Here is a 17,252-nt window from a genome sequence, read left to right on the forward strand (position 1 = left end):
TTCCATCTTGCAAGTAAAAAACTTCCTCTTTGTATAGATGATGTTAGATAAGTTTTTTTTCTTATAGATATTGTAAAGAGTCTTCTATGCTTTTACTAGACTTTTACAAGAGATAATGTAGGAAAAATTGACTTCATCAATATTATATGCAATTAATCCAAAAGCCTTCTTTTTATAATACTTTTAGTCTTTTTTTCCCTTCATATTAGTATGCATATTTAGAGGTTCTTCACTTTCATTTATAATATCCTAAAGATCCAAAGAAGCTTACAAAAGTTCTATTTTTATCTTCCAATGGTAGAAATTTTTACCTCTAAATTTTTTAATTACTCTCAAGCCTTCACCCTCACTTGAAGTTATGTTTAATGGAGAGATGAATCAAAAAAGATCAAAAAAATACTCTTAAAGCTTTCAAAATCAGTAAGAAGATGTTACTACCTTACAATCTCAGAATGCCTTCTTTGTAAATAAACTAGTATTTTCACTCTTAAAACACTTTTAACTTCAGTTTTAGGACTTTCCACAAGTCCAATGAACTATAAAAAAATCTCAAATCAGATTTATCATTTTTATATTACTTTTATAATCACAAATTATTTTTAAATACCATAAGAGATCTTCTAAGTACCTAAAGCTTCTTTAACATATGAAACTACAAAGTTAGTCTATCAAAGATTATATTCAATAAAAATATATATATATATATATAAATATTTTATAATATCACCTTAAGGTATAAAATATATTCTAAATTCAAAATGCACTTAATAACAAGTAAGAATGAATCAAGATTTAGATCTAGATCTAAATCTAAAAGTTAGGAGATTCTAAATTCTAACACTAGGAAAAATAACATGATTTATTTCAAACAACAACAAAGACTTCATATAACTTCAAAACTCACAAGCAAATGTGACTAGATCTATAACTTGATGAAGAAAGAGAAGTTAAAGCCACAACATTGAGCATTAATAAAATTGTACATAAAGAGAAGTATGAAGTAAGATGACTTTTACTTCTAATACTCTTTACTTGTAGATGAAGTTTACATCTATTATAGATAAACTTCATCTAAAATTACTTTCATCTTTTTACACTACATCTTACTAAATTCTATATTCTTTTTAACCTAATCTCTACGTAAAATCTTAGCTATTATTATAATAATTTCTTTTAATCCTTTGCTATCTTTTGATTATTAGCAACTTACTATGGTTTAATTCTATGTGGTGGCAACTATATAAGATCTTATTAATCTTCAATATTTGCTTATATTTTTTAAATTTATTTTTTAATATAATCATTCTTTTATTCTATTTATATCTATATATGGATATAAAAAATAATTCAATTTTCTATTTGTTAGAATCAAATTTTAGATACTTCAAAAAAAATTGATACAACAAAATTTTAAGTATTGTTACTCATTCACCTCATGTTTTTTGATTTTGAAATTTCTTGACTTCAAGCAACTCTATATCATCTCAAATGTTGAATCATGCTACATACAAAATACAAGTAATTTTGTTACATTAGTGTATCTAACACAAGAATCACAAAGCATTTGGCACTAGCAATAGACAAGCTAGCAAATTAAGATAAATAGATGTATTTATAATGGAACAAAATCAATCACAAGATATATTGAATCCCGAAGGCATTCTTGATATGAACACGTATATTATCTCTCAGCAATAGTTTGATCTTTGCTTGACATAGTGGTAATTGTCTTATGCACGCACTCAAAATGTACTTGGTCCAATGCTTATATGAAATCCAATTGAGTCTTCGATAGGAATAAGATATTCCATAATAGTTGTGTTGAGGATTAACCATCTAATTGAAGTATGGCATAACCAAATGATGTTAAAAAATGAAGTAGATGAAAGAACATCACTGATTATGTAAATATATGTATATACATACACACATACACACATATACACACATTATATATTAATCTCCAGAAGACCTAGGTCACTTCACATTGATTGAACAGTTGTGAAATTAGTTTGGTGTGAAAACCTACCAGAACAGTTTCGCATTTGGTAGCAAATGCTCCCTCCCCTTCTTCGACATCAAAACATTAGAGTCCTGTTGTCACATGAACGTTCGCTGAGAATGTTGACTTCCATTTCCTTCATGAGAGTAGTCAACGAACACGGCTGACATATTTACAGCTTCATATAAAGATGAATAAGGGATAACTTCAGAATCAGCAACTTATGCACCTTGCTAAGAAATAGTCGAATTCTGAAACTATTTCTGACTAAATTTTAAATATCCTGGCAACACAAGGATTCTTTACAAAGAGACAGCATGGCAGCTAAATCTTGTCAGCTTCCTTCATAGCACTTCATTACGCAATTACAGTAAAAAATAAAGATGCATTAGACTAAGCAGAGATGCTGCTGTCAAATACCATTTCAACAGAAGCAAATCGAACAATCGGAGCGTAAGATTGATAAAGAAATCTCATTGAAGAATAAAATTATATCAAGCTCTGCATTCCCTCATTAAATTACATTAGTATAGTTAAACTTCACTCGCAATCAACCCGTACCGAAGAATATAGGAAATTAAGGTACCACTCGTGACACGATCCACTTCAGCAATAGCCTTCTTGATCCACCGATTTGTCGCCCGTGCCTCTTTCCCATCCCCGAAGACGCTTGTTACCAAATCGCCAAATGTCACTCAAATGAATTCCTGAGGTCCAACCAACGCAGCATGCTCAATTCCGTCCCTCCCACTGCCAGAGGTCAATCAAATACCTCGTTCTTCACATTGAGAGCACCAAACCGAGCTTCAAATCCACCAAATCGCGTCTCCAGGCCGACACTGCGAATCAACACAGTAACCTACACACTGCAAGTGAAAGGCGTCCTCTATGAAACAAAACTCAAACAAATCGGTAGAGAAAACTGGAAAAGACAGATGGCAAACCACAAGACCTGAACGACGCGGTCACACATGCCGCAGGGTGTTGAAAAAGACGGCGAGGCAGAGAAAGGACCGAAGCCATGGTTGGCACTTGAATGAAGACGATCATCCCCCACTGCTCTCGTGGGGCAAATGCACTGACAGTAACAGATAGAATCGAACCACCACAACTGAAAAACAATATTAATAAAACAAACAAACAAAATTCAGTCGGCATATCCTTTCTCCGATTGAAAGGATAGGCAAAACGAGGAAAGCAAATTTTGTACTGGCATGCTTAAAGGAGATTAGAATACTTGTTAACGTTCGTATGAATTTGTTGTTGAGGCCTTATGTTACTAAACTTGCTATGTCTCCAACTCTTTCTTCTCTTATGATGCTCTGTTTCAGTTTGTTCTCTCTTGTCCATTGATCTATCTTCTTTTTGTACAACCATTACGTCTACTTTTTCAAATATTTTATTGGTGTTATATTCTAGAAAGTTTATTTAGCTTGACTTTGTTACTAAAGCTAAGGTTCTATCTTCTCTTAGGTTCTAATTCTTCTCTTCTTTGTAGGAATTGGATATGTAATGACATTGTTTTTTGAAGGTATAACATATCTTGAATTATATAAATTATTGAGCTAATGGTCTTTTAGATAGTAGGCTCTTGTTTCAAATATTTTGATTCTAAATAATGAATAGTTTTAAATGTTGAAAATACTTCTGCAAGTTTTATAACTATGGAACTTTCTAAAGTTAATACTAATGTTGGTGTTGCTTAGACATGGTTTGGAATAGTAGCATTTGGATTCTCTCTCTATGAAACTACTACCATTATTGTCTTTGGTGTTATCAACTTAACAATTTGATCTTCTTTTCTTTTAAACAAAAATTAAAGTGATATCTAAAGAAGTTGATTTTTTACCATGTAATTATTTTTTGAATTAATAGTATCAATCTTTTAAGAAAAGTTTTAAGGATTTGATTTTTGATACTGAAAATTAAGGTTGTGGTAGTTACAAGATCAAAAAAAAAGATACCATCTACATTTAAAGTTTTTTTCTAACTCTTCAAAATATATGCTTTTATTTCCATCATTCTGGTAGTAAACTTCCTTATCAATTCCATTGTTTTCTTGTTTTGGTGTTTCTTTCGATGCATCAAACTTAATTGTCCTATAAGAACTTAATAATTTTTTTTTCTTAAATAAATTACAAAAGGCTTTGATCAACAATGTCCAATCAACTTTTATCTCATCAAATTATTATTTATACCACAAAGATGCCTTGTCTTTTAGATGTAAGAGCAACAAAAACAACCATGATGCCTCATCTCAATCACCATTAGGCATGTATATTCATTAAAACTATCTCATAAATTTATTTAGATTTACCTTATCAGCTCTATAAAAAATTGATATGGATTTTATTATGGTAGCTTTATTCTATCTTCCACTTGTAATAGAATTTACCAAATCACTATTAGTTTGCAAAAAAAAATCTTTTACAAATTTTTCTTCAAAACTTTATTCAAAAGAATCACATTATCTTTTTGGTGATTTTTTTTATAATAACAATTGATATTTTTTATGCATTAAATAAACTTTTTTTTTGCCAAAACTTTCATAATCTATTAGCAATCTTATTTAGATCTTTTAATATATATTTTATTTTTATCAATTTAATTTATATTTTTAATTTTTCTATTTTTTTATGTTAGTTAGTTAAATTGTTCAATTAGACTTATTTCAAGGATATAAATCTCAAAGAAAGAAATCCTCAATATACTCATATGTCACTCAAAAATATTAAAAAATCACTCAAAGATGGTAATAAATTGAAATAAAATGACTATTTTTAAAGATAAGAAGACTAAAAAGTCTTAAAACAAGACTAAAGATTAAAAAGGCATTAATATGAATGAAAAAGGCTTCATTCTTGCCTCTATATATACTATCTAATTAAGAGTTATGTGGCAATATTCTATAAGACCTCCAACATATGTTGACTTTGTTAAACACATGTTTTAACTTGCGAGGCAAGTTTTTTATACATGTACCACATAATTAACTTATTTTATAAGCTATTAATACATATGGCATATGGTTAACTTGTTGACTAAGTGTTTAAGTGACCAATCAACTACAAATATGTATAAAATCAAAACCATATCTATAAATCTTTTAAAAAGCTTCTCTAAAAGTTATTATAAAATTAATCTATTTTTATCTACTTCTATTTAATCATATAGGTAATTATTAGAATAATTATATATATCTATGATATTATCCTCCTTTCTAGGAATAAATTTCATGAAGAACAATCAAAATCTTTTATAAATCTTTCTATTCTTCATCTTGGTTTTAATGGATGTTGTCAATAGAAAGCCTCAATTCTCTTTGTTACATTTATAAGATTCTTTGTTAGCTCCCATATGTATTCATTAATATCATATCCATGCCAATGAATAAGATATTCTAATCTATTTTGAAGCCACCTTAATTCTAAGACTTCTTCTATCTCAAACTCTTAATTATTATTTACTTCTATAGGAGGAGGTGGTATTTATTTTCTTCTCGAGATATTCATTGTTTTATATAGCTCAAAAAGAGACATGTAGAATATGAGATGGATCTTCATAGACTTTGATAAATACAATCAATAAGCAACAAGATTCACTTATTCACTAATAGAAAATGGCTCATGTATATAATAATCCAACTTGATACAAGTGCAGCTAGTCTTCATATGGTGATGAAGTAACCATATCTTGTTGCTAACATAAAATTCATATTGTTCTTTGCAATAGGCATCCATATTGGTATTTTGTTATTTTTGAGCTTCTTTTAATTATGCCATCATTGTTATAAGTAGCTTAGATAAATAATTTGTTAAATCTTCTATTACAAGATTATTAACTTTTGAAAAGTCAAAAGCATCAAGACATGGATGACAATCATAATTAAGAAAAAAATATGTTTATTATATAGAAGAATTTATCATATTATTATAAGCAAACTTTACTAATGGCAAAAGAATTATCCACTTATCTTGTTGATAGTTGATGGTACATCTTATATACTACTTCAAAACTTGGTTTACATGTTGTGTATGTCCATTAGTTTGAGGATGGAAAGCAAAAGAGAGCTTTATATCTATTTTTAGAATCTTAAAAAAAATTCTTTAAAATATTGATATAAATTGAATCTCCCTATTTAATATAATATCCTTAAATAATTCATAATAGCAATATATGTTGTCAAGAAAAAGCTTAGCCATTTCTTCACTTGTAATAAATTTTTTACATGGTACAAAAAGAATTATCTTGATAAAATGATTTACTATAATAAACATAGAATCATACAAACTTAAGACTAAAAGATCTGTAATAAAATCTATAGCAATAGATGACTATGATTGTTTTGAAATAAGTAATAGTTAAAAAAATCCATACAATTGACAATGAGGAGTTTTGAAGCTTGAACAAATATCACATGATAGTACAAAGTCTTTGATTGTCTTCTACATTTGAAGCCACTAAAAACTCTAAATATTAGTTCCAAAGCCTTGTTGTATCAAAAATATTTGGTTGCAAGAAAGTCATGATATGCTTAAAGAATATGTAAATGTGCTTTTCTTTCTGGTATATATAGGTCACCTTCAAAATAGAATAGGTTGTTCTTAAACTTAAACTTTGTTCATTTCATAAGACTTAGTAGAAATATTCTTGATATCATGAACAAGAAGATCAGAGGACATATTTGATTGAATTTTCCTAACAAAAGTTGAGTCAATAATTAATGTTGATTTGATTGCTTGAAGATAAAAATACTCCAATTTCAAAAAAATATACATATATATTATTCAAAAATTAAATTTCTTTCTTTTGATACAAGATAAAAATATGTAAAAAAGGCATTTGATAAATCTTATTGTTTTTTGAATCGACAAGTAATCTTGAAATTAAATCTTGATAAAAACATATTCCAATAAGCTTGGTAACAATTTAAAACATGTGTCTATATAAATTATTTAAGATTCTTATAATTTGTATATAAAGTGATTGAATTTGAGGCACCTTCTAGATAATGGTGCCATTCTTGAAATAAATCCATGATTGCAAGAAGCTCTTTGTCATGGATCTCATAATTAATTCTGATTATTTAAAATTTCTTAAAATAAAAAATTATGTAATTCTATTTATAAAAAAATAACACTCATAGTAAAGTTTGATGCATTTATTTTTATAAAGAATATCTTAAAAAAATTGATGCAATACAAAATTGATGCAAAAATAAATATTATCTTTAAGGCTTTAAAAGATGCTTCAGCTTCATTGCTTTACTCAAGTTTGTCATTACATGTCAAACGTATAAAAAGAGCTTCAACTTAAAAAAATTATTAATAAAGATCTTATAATAATTAACAAATCTCAAAAAATATTTTCTGAGATTTTTAAAAAACACATCTCATAGTATATTTCAGCTCTTTCAATCTATGATAGTCTAAATTTTCTTTGGATCGATTATAAGACCATCATTTGAAATAATGTATCCTAAAAAGCCAACTTCAATAGTGTGAAATATATACTTTTCTATCTTGGCATATAATCCTGCATCTCTTAGTTTTTATAATATATGATGAATATGAACTTAATGCTCTTTTATATTCTTTCAATAGATTAAGATATTGTCTAAATAATAGATAATAAAATCATTAAAAAAATTAAAAAATATCATTTATTAAATATTAAAAAGTAATTGGTATATTTATAAATCTAAAGAGTATGATATTATATTTAAAATATCCATATCTAGTTCAAATTTAATTTTTTATTTATCTCTTTTTTTAATGTATATTAGATTGTATGTTCTTTTTAGATCTATTTTTATATAGATCTTTGCTTAATTCAATTAATTAAGAAGTCTTGAAATCAAAAGTATAAGATATCTATTCTTGATGATAAGCTTGTTGAGTCTATAATAATCTATATATATCTACAGAGATTTATCTTTTTTCTTCACAAATAAGACAAGAGTCTTGGCTAGAGATTTAGAATAGTGTATGAAATTTGTAGTCAAATTTTTATCAATATATTCTTAGAATGCAACTAACTTGTTCTATAATAGGCTTTAGATTGGTCCAAATAGTGATTGATATCCTTCTTAAAGATTAATAGAACAATCATAGAAGCAATATTTTGAAAGAATATCTACATTCTTCTTTTGAAAAACATCTTGATAATCTTTGTATTAGATTAGAATGTCACTTGAGATCTTTTTTCATTAATAATAGCTATAGCATATATAGCAAAAGTTGACTTTTTTTTTGCAACATGTATGAAAGCTCTTTTACCTATTAATAATGGTTTGAATATATTGGTCTAATGAATTTCTGCTTGCCTAGCAAAATCTTAAGCTAAACTAAAGAAAAATCCAAGGTTATGAAAAATTCAATCTATTTAAGATTATACTTTTTTAAGGATGATAATCCTAAAATAATTGAATTAAATGGAGATCTAAGCATATTAAATATTATTAAACTATTATAATCATTAGTTATTACTTCTAAAGGAATAATTTTATATGTAACATTTTTAGAAGACTACAAACAACTATTTGTTACTTCTACATGCACAAATTTGGTTTTTTAACTAAAGATATATCTTGTTTTTTGACAAATTCTTTATTTATAAAATAAGTTGAGGGTCTTAAATGTAACAAGGCTAAAACTTTGTAATTTTTTGATTTTAAAGAAAATTATATTATAAAATAAGATGAAAGATTTGAAAAGAGAATAGAATCTTTATTATGAATTATGTAAGATTTCAACCATACAATCTCTATTATACCTAAAAAAACTTATTTTCTGATACATTGTCTCCTATGGCAACCATGCTCCTTATATTTGTGATTGCATTGCTTCTTTAAACAATATTGAATAGTATGTTTAAATTCTCCATAATATAGATACAAGCCTTTTTGACAACTATGAATCTTTTCTTATTCAGTAAGTTTAAAATATACTTTGTTAATTTATATATGATTTGACTTAAATAAGTAAGCTTCTAAAAACTTAAAAGTTGTCACTATAGCTTGATTTATACTTCTCCAACCAAATCTTTATTCTTAGCATCTTTTAAAAAGTTAATTATCACATATAATGGCTTGAGCAATAAATTTCTCTAATGAATCTACATTCGGTATTGCTAACAATAAATCTTTGACATTATCTTTTAATCCATATTAAAATTGATTGATAAAGGCTTTATCATTCTAATCCACAATGTAAGTAAGATTTTGGAATTTAGCAGCATATATAGCGATTAAATATTATCTTTATTGTAGCAATACAAGTTTGGTTTCTATTACCTTTTTTTGATCACTTTTTTCAAATGTAGCCATAAATACTTTAAAGAATAAATTCAAATTATAGAGTGGTTATGAATCTTTTTCTATCAAAGATGAAAACCAAAAAAGAACACTTTCCAATAGAAGTGTGTCTATATATCAAACTTGAGTAAATCCATTGAAATATTGGAAAGGATGCAATCTTAAATAGAGCTTAACTTGTTGCAAAAATCCTCAAAATTTTGATCTTGTTCTATCGAACTTCTTAGGCATACTAATCCTTACATCTCTTATGCATCTAGAAGTGAAACTTCTTAAATTTGGTTGTGAAGTTAATCTATTTACTTCTTTTAACTATACAACTTTTTAGCATAGACTTTGGACTTCTTTTGTATGTATAAAAATAATAATTCTATGATTCATATTAAAAATATATAAGAAATCTATTATTAGAATATTAACAAGCTTATAAATATTTATAATAGTTGTAAATCTATTCTCACTTTTTCTAAGAGTAGCATCCATAATCTTTTTTTTATAAATAATTCAAATAAATTTAAAAAGTTAAAATTAGATGAAGGTAATCTACAACTTTTGATATCAAATAAAAATTTCTACAAAAAAGAATAATCTACTTTCTTTAAGAAAAAAATCATCGCTAAAAATTTAAACTTTTTGTTCAAAAGTGAATAGTCCATAATCTTCAAAATACAATAATAGAAGTGGAATAATCCACTCACTTCTAAAATAAGATAAAAATAATAAATTAATATTTTTTTCAAATTATCAAGGACATGAATCTGAAGAAAGAACTATCATGTGATCTCTTGCTTAAAAATACACCAAGCACTTGGCTATAGAAGATAAATTGGAAATATAATAACAAGGTTTCAATAATTCTAATAGAAGCTTAGATAAACTTCTATTGAAGCTTAATAATCTAAATAAAATCTTAATAAAATTCAAAAGAAATATTTAAAATATTATAAAAAAATACAATGAATTTTTTTTAAAATCTAAAAAAATTATAAAGAATTTTATAAAAATCCTAAAGAAATAATATAAAAAAAGATATTTTAAAATATCAAAAATAAAATTCCAAAAGAAATATTAAAATTATAAATCTTAAATATATCCTAAAATAAATCCTAAGTAAATCCTAACCAAATTTTAATGAAATACTAATGTAATTCTAAGCAAATCTTAAGTGAATCCTACCCAAATCCTAATGAAATCTCAATATAATTCTAAATAAATCTTAAATGAATCCTAACAAAATAAAATCTTAAATTCTAAATTAAATTTTAATGAAATTTCAAATAAAATCCTATTAAAATCATAATCAAACTTTAAATCCTAAATAAATATTTAAATTCTAAATAAATCCTTAATCAACTATATAGCATATTGATACCTCAATAATTAATAATTTAATAGTAGATTTTGACTCAAAATTTATTTATTTTTTGAATATTTAGTAAAAAATAAGCATAAATAATTTGAAGAAGATTAAACTTATCAAATAGAATATAATTTCTATAATCTGCTTGGATATAGCCGGCTCTCTTTTTAATTTTAATGCTAATCTTTTAGTACTAATATCTCTTGATTTTACAATCTAATGGTTTTCAAAATTTATACAATTATTGAAAATCATGTCTACTACTAATATAAGATATTTTATTTCAATTTAACTAGCAAATTAGTACAAATCTTAGGAATCCATATTGATCTTCTGAGCTCTAATTTCTAAGACTTCAATATTTTGAATTTTAATATCCTTCAAATAAACTATTTAATCAAGTTCAAACTTCTTATTCATATTTAACACAAAAATAATCACTTAATTACTAAATTTAATTTATAAATCATCTTCTAATTTTACAAAAAAAATTCAAAATATAATTTTTTATATTTCTCAAAAACTCAAAGTCACCCAAAAACAACCTTGACTTTGCAAAGCCTTTATAAAGTCATGAAAAAATCAAATTACTTAAAACTAAGGTCCAAAGAATCTTTTTTTTTTTTGTCTTCTTTTTAATCTTGCTCCCCAATCAACTAATAAATTTAAGAATTGTTTCAAGTGCATGATTTTGTGTTTTAGAGTATGTTTTTGACGTTGATTAAGAATGATTCCTCTCCAAGTATCTCGGTTTCTTAAGATGATTTATGCTACAAACTACTCTTAATTCTTTTCTAAAGATGTCTATATTAATTTTTTTTCTTATTTATTTTATTTTTCTTCATTTATAGCTATAAAAAATAAATAAAAGCTTGTTTTATAAAGAAACAACATTAGCACTTACTAATTTTACTACCTTCTTCATTATTATCAATATTTTTTAAGTATTTTGCTACAATTTTTTTAATTAAATTCTTCTATAATATAATCCTTCTTTTTTTTCTTTTATCTAATAGCATTGTTATAATATCATGTTTTAGTAATGGAACAAAATAAAATTTATTATTTTTATCTTTAAATTTTATTTATTATTTTTTTATATTTTCTACTATATGTTATAATTTTTCAGAAAATTTGTCCAAAAAGGTCTGTGTTCATTCATTAAAAAATATAATTATTTATAATAATTTTTTTGACAAAGCCAAATTAGTATATTTTTTTATAATAATCTCCTTAATAATTGAACTGTGGTTCTCCCTCTTTGTTTTAAAAACAAGTCAGCCATTATCTAAAGGAAAGTTAATCTCATCACTTCTAAAAACAAATTGATCTTCTCAACATCAACTACATTGATCATCTTCTAAACCTCTTACATACATTGTTTTGACCAATTCACTTTTGAATAGTTCTTTGCTCATGATGACAACATTATATTATACACGCAATCCACTTTCACTCTCTATTAAAGCAAACAAAAACCTTTATTTATGACAAATAAAGTCCATTAGAAAAGCACTTTTTTTTCATAAGTCTATGTTAGAGGTGTTGTAATAATCTTCTGTTTTTTATTTGAAGCAAGAAAGAAACTAACAAAGGAGTTTCTTTCACAAAGGAAATGCCAAGGAAAAGCAGAAATCTGTTTTAGAGAGTTTATGTGGTAGTTTTGGTTGATGTTGGAATTGGTATGAGGTTGACAAGGAGGGGAAATGATGCGTTTTAAGGAAGATGAGTTGGAATTCTTGCCAAAAGAAGGATTACTGACGGGTTGGAGGGATCTACAAGGTGGCGTTAGATGAAGCTTGGTGTCTAGTTCTAGTCGGTGATGAAGGGCAAATGAAGGCAAATGGTATTTTTGGAAGAAGACATGAGGTTGAAGCAGCAACATTGGAGGTGCTAGGAGGGCGAGGAAGTAGTTGTGGAACAAGTAGATGCTATATGAGAATGAAGGGAAGGTAAAAAAGAGAGAAAATGAAGAATTAGAGCAGAGCTGAAAGAAGAACAAAAAGTTGCCTGGAACTAGGAAATGGCAAATAATTGGCAAAAAATTTGGACACAACAGTACATCTTACAAAATTTACTTAAGACATCCTTTTACACTATGATATACTACCACATTTTGATTTTTATGTTTTTAGATCAATATAAGATTATTTCTGTAATTATTTCTAATATTTCTTATTGGTGTTAATCAATGCGCATAACACCCCTCCTTACCACTCCAGCCCAGCATTTGACTAAGGATCGGAGGGGAAGAAAAACCATTCAAATCCCATCGGATGAAGCTTGCAATCGGGGTCGAGAACGACAGCATCTAGTAGAAGAGGGATGGGGACGGGAAGTAAAAGATGAGTGGCAGGGGCGGAGAACCCAGGGGAGGGAGGGGAAGGGAAGGGAGAAGAAGACTGCACAAGGCAGGCAACCAGGCAGGGCAGGAAGTGGATAATGTGCTCTTTTTCCGGTATATGGCGCACCATCCTCTGCTCACCTAAGTCGATCTCCCTCTTCCCGCTTGTCGCTCATTCTTGTTCCATTTCACGCTGCCCTCTCTCTATCTAAGTCCGCAGGTCACCTTCTCGCGTATCCGTGAGCGCAATGGCAGCCATGGCAGCTCAAGCTTCTCTTATGAGCAGCCCCGCGAGCCTGGGGGCGTCGAGCTCCGTTGCCAGGACCGGCGAGCAGGGTGTCAAATTTCAGTTGGCAGTGCGCGCTCCCGTGTCGCTGAGGTTGCGGTCACAGCAGAAGAAGTCGCTTGTAGCCAAGGCTGCCTTGGCCTCGGCTGATTTGGAGCAGTTGTTGGAGAAGGTGAAGAACATGACCCTTGCCGATGCCAAGGTCTTCACTGACCGGTTGCAGGAGGATCTCGGGATCACTGCCATGTCATTCGCGCCCAGTGGTTCTGCGCCTGCTGCTGGTGCTGCTCCGGAGGCCGCCGCCGCGGTGGAGGAGAAGACCGAATTCAACTTGGTCGTGGAGGAGGTTCCATCCTCCGCCAGAATTGCCGTTATCAAGGCTGTGAGGACCCTGACCTCCTTAGGATTGAAGGAAGCCAAGGATATGATTGAGGGTTTGCCCAAGAATGTGAAGGAAGGAGTCAGCAAGGAGGACGCTGAGGAAGCCAAGAAGGCCTTGGAGGCTGCTGGAGCCAAGTGCAGCATCAAGTGAGGTTGGTTTTTGGAAGCAAGTTGTAGTTCTTTCTTTGTTAATGACCAGATTGTTCTTCTCTCGTACCTTGCAGGGCTTAGGGTATATCCCGGCAAGTCAAATGGCATGCTTATTAATGCCATACTTATTAGTCGAACAGATTGATTCTTAGGTTTAAGTGAATTGGTATGTAGTCTACCAAGCCACGTCCTCAATCGCTTTGCAATGTCGAATGCAGGTTGGGTAGTTCCCTTGCAGAATGACTGATCTCTTCTCCATTCATGTTTTCTGCGCCCATTGAGTTCCATTGTCCACGTGAATGTCTTACATACTCATGCTTCTTGTATACCGCATTTTTATGATTTAGATTTTTAATTTTATACTTGTCTGATATTGTTATTTTAGAAGGTAGATCCCCTAGAAAGCTACCGGTGCTGTGTATAATCTTTATTGATAGATTTCACAGGTATAAGCTCCTAAGCTTGTAGTCACTATCGTTGCACTCGCATTACCACCCGGAGGTATCCTCTTCGTTCTATGCATTCGCGCTACCCGTTTATTGCATTCTCTTCGTTGATTTCCTCGGAAGCGGCACATGTGGATTTTCTAAAGATGTCTATATTTTGGCAACCATGATTGTCAACGCATCGTTCTATATCTTAGCTAAATCCAATCCTACCGGGGACTGTATCGTACTTCAGATACATCTCGACATGGACTTGTGTTCCAACTTGACCGAGACAAAGTGTGCTGGGTCATTCAATCATCTCTTGTTGCATCCTTTCAGATATCCGTGCTGAACCTAGGCAGTAAAAAAATTATTCACAATTTCTTGATCACCATACATCGAAGTTAATCATTCGTCTTCTGGCCGACGTGCCTCACACTTGGCAGTGAACCCTGGCAAGGGATTGTCGCAGACAGGGGGGAAGCAACCAATAATGTATTCTACATTTAGTACATCTAAAACCCAAAACCCACCTATTACAAACACCTGTCTCTCTAGTTGGTACACTGTGATGTCGTCAGTGACCACTCTCACCTACCCTTCAGAAAACTGCCATCGTGCCAAGAGTCGAAATCATCGAAGGAGACGAGACCATCGGTGACAAGTTAGACGATCACCATACCCTTCACCTGAGTGATGTGAATGTTACCTTCCGACTTTCTGCAGTTCCCTGTGAAAGTTGGGCACGCCATCAGACAGGTGTGCTGGAGTGATCAGTGCTGAAGAACGGAAGGCATATAAAATGTGGACGAAAATGAGTTTTCAGTTTGAAGAAGTGGGCAAGCAGAGAATTTGACTAGCTCTTGAAGGTTTTCATTATTTGTGAAGCACACGTCTTCTTTACTACTGATAAAAAATCAGTGTGATTTTAGAAGTATGTTTTAATTTCAAGGTTTCTCAATTGATCACAGTCATTTAGATTTGTATACCATCATTTTATCTGGCACAATCCCAAAAGTTTTTCTCATGCGTCAGCCTAAATGTTTCAGATTGAAGGACTATATATATATATATATACATATATATAAACAATTATCCGCAAGTTTTATTTAAACCTAGGTTTAAAACTATATTTGATTAATATCAATAAAAATACTACTAAATTGTCTCTATACTATTATTTATCTCCTTTCTACTTCATAAAAGAAAATAAATCAACCTAATCCGTTCCAAATTTTCTAAGATGTTCTCTATGATATTTTCATTGAAATCATAAATTCTAAGTTAAATGATGTGATGTTGGAAATCAAGGTGAACGGACCTGGAACAAAAGGAGGGGACTCAAATAGTGTGAGGGTGTGAATGGGGAATGAGACGTTCATCCAAAGTGGATGAATGAAATTGTATTCCAATGGCAGGCGCGGCGAAACCCTTGGCAAGCCCTACCTACATAGTCCACTCCACGCATCTCAAGTTGCTCTTTCGCTGCTCGCGCTTTCTCTGCTTCGTGCCATCGCCAGCCCCACGCTGTGCCTCGCCTCGCTGCGTCTCAGCCACCATGGTGCGTGTTCATCGCTTCCTCCCCATGCAGCTTTCGTCGACTCGTTTCTTTGCGTACGATGAGATTGTTATTTTTTTTTCTTCCAAATGTTGTACACTTCTAGGGTTCGTGCATCTGTGACTGAAAGCTGGTTGTGAACAGTCGCTCATTGCGGGCGAGGAATTTCAGCACATTCTTCGTGTGCTGAACACTAACGTCGATGGACGTCAGAAGATCATGTTTGCCCTGACTTCGATTAAGGGAGTTGGGCGTCGTTTTGCAAACTTGGTGTGCAAGAAGGCCGACGTGGATATGAGCAAGAGGTATGTCGGTTTTGGTCCTATGAGCTTTTCGCTGTGCAGATGTTAATTGAATGCTAGTAAACCCTTCCATCATATGATACTAGACCCGTGTGCAGGGTATGTTCTTTGCGAGTGCAGGAGGTACTAGGAGGTGTAGTTAGGCATGCTGGTGTCTTAGTTCCTTTACTTTGTTGAGTGACGCGTCGCGATTTTACTTATAGTTCTTCTTTTGGCTTTTTTTGGTTGTCCCCAGGGCCGGCGAATTGTCTGCAGCCGAGCTTGAGAACTTAATGGTCATCGTTGCCAATCCTCGCCAGTTCAAGATCCCGGATTGGTTTCTGAACAGAAAGAAAGACCACAAGGATGGTCGCTACTCCCAGGTCGTGTCCAACGCCTTGGATATGAAGTTGAGGGATGATCTCGAACGTTTGAAGAAGATCAGGTATCCACAAATTCTTTTTCTAATTGTTGTTGATGTACGCATATTGTATCACAGGCTGTTTTAAGCTGCTGCTGTCAGCGTTAGTCTAATGTTCCTATGATAAATATAATTTGAACCTGGAGTGCATTTTGGGTCCGCAGTTAATTCGTTTTTTGTCTGTGGCCTTAAGACATGAGTCGTGTTGTCAGGTGTTCAAATTTTCGGGGTGTCTTGTTTGTATCATCCCGGTTTACAGGTTGTCGGTTCTTTGAAGATCTGGTTTTGTTTTCTACTGATTGGAGTCGACTGTGGCTATTATTGCAGGAACCACCGTGGTCTTCGTCACTACTGGGGCTTGCGAGTACGCGGACAGCACACAAAGACTACTGGACGGCGTGGAAGGACCGTCGGTGTGTCCAAGAAGCGATAGAGTTTTTAATCTTTTGTCTGAAGGGTAATAAACATTATCTTTCAGCGAGTTAAATCGTAGTGCCAGCACCATTCACAATTTTACGCAATTCAAGCAGGTTCTGTATGACCGACTTCCTAAAATCGCTATCATGGAGGTGAAGTTTTTGTCGATTTCACAATTCTTTTGTTCTGGTGATATTTTGAATCTTTTGAAATCCAGAATCGTTTGCCTTCACTTGAAGTAATTATTAATTTCGAGATGAAATGTAATGAGCAAACAGCAGCTGCATCTTCTTCTGTTTCTCAACTCAA

The 17,252-nt window shown here is 30.9% G+C and overlaps 2 protein-coding genes and 1 long non-coding RNA gene across 7 annotated transcripts; 2 read left to right on the plus strand and 1 right to left on the minus strand.

Moving 5' to 3' along the window:
- Nucleotides 1-952: 952 nt before the first annotated feature.
- Nucleotides 953-3,334, minus strand: LOC112293373 (uncharacterized). Of its 5 annotated transcripts, none has more exons than XR_016507107.1 (4): nt 2,564-2,948; nt 2,030-2,094; nt 1,743-1,836; nt 953-1,501 (listed from the first exon to the last, which is right to left on the minus strand). It is a non-coding gene; the product is annotated as an uncharacterized LOC112293373 (long non-coding RNA). The 5 variants fall into 5 exon arrangements; XR_016507106.1 differs by lacking the exon at nt 953-1,501 and adding an exon at nt 2,955-3,334 and having other exon boundaries at nt 1,594-1,836; nt 2,564-2,861; XR_012219283.2 differs by lacking the exon at nt 953-1,501 and adding an exon at nt 2,955-3,331 and having other exon boundaries at nt 1,594-1,836; nt 2,564-2,868.
- Nucleotides 3,335-13,181: 9,847 nt separating this feature from the next.
- Nucleotides 13,182-14,113, plus strand: LOC112292996 (uncharacterized). The gene has a single exon (XM_024542024.3). It carries the CDS (start codon nt 13,270-13,272, stop codon nt 13,837-13,839), a length of 570 nt encoding a protein of 189 aa, XP_024397792.1. The 5' UTR covers nt 13,182-13,269; the 3' UTR covers nt 13,840-14,113.
- Nucleotides 14,114-15,742: 1,629 nt separating this feature from the next.
- Nucleotides 15,743-17,185, plus strand: LOC112293857 (40S ribosomal protein S18-like). The gene is made up of 4 exons (NM_001378613.1): nt 15,743-15,827; nt 15,969-16,129; nt 16,362-16,550; nt 16,854-17,185. Exons 1-4 carry the CDS (start codon nt 15,825-15,827, stop codon nt 16,957-16,959), a joined length of 459 nt encoding a protein of 152 aa, NP_001365542.1. The 5' UTR covers nt 15,743-15,824; the 3' UTR covers nt 16,960-17,185.
- The last annotated feature ends 67 nt before the right edge of the window (nt 17,186-17,252 follow it).

Source organism: Physcomitrium patens, chromosome 16, assembly GCF_059467195.1.
Source record: "Physcomitrium patens ecotype Gransden chromosome 16, ASM5946719v1, whole genome shotgun sequence".
NCBI classification, from domain to species: domain Eukaryota; kingdom Viridiplantae; phylum Streptophyta; class Bryopsida; order Funariales; family Funariaceae; genus Physcomitrium; species Physcomitrium patens.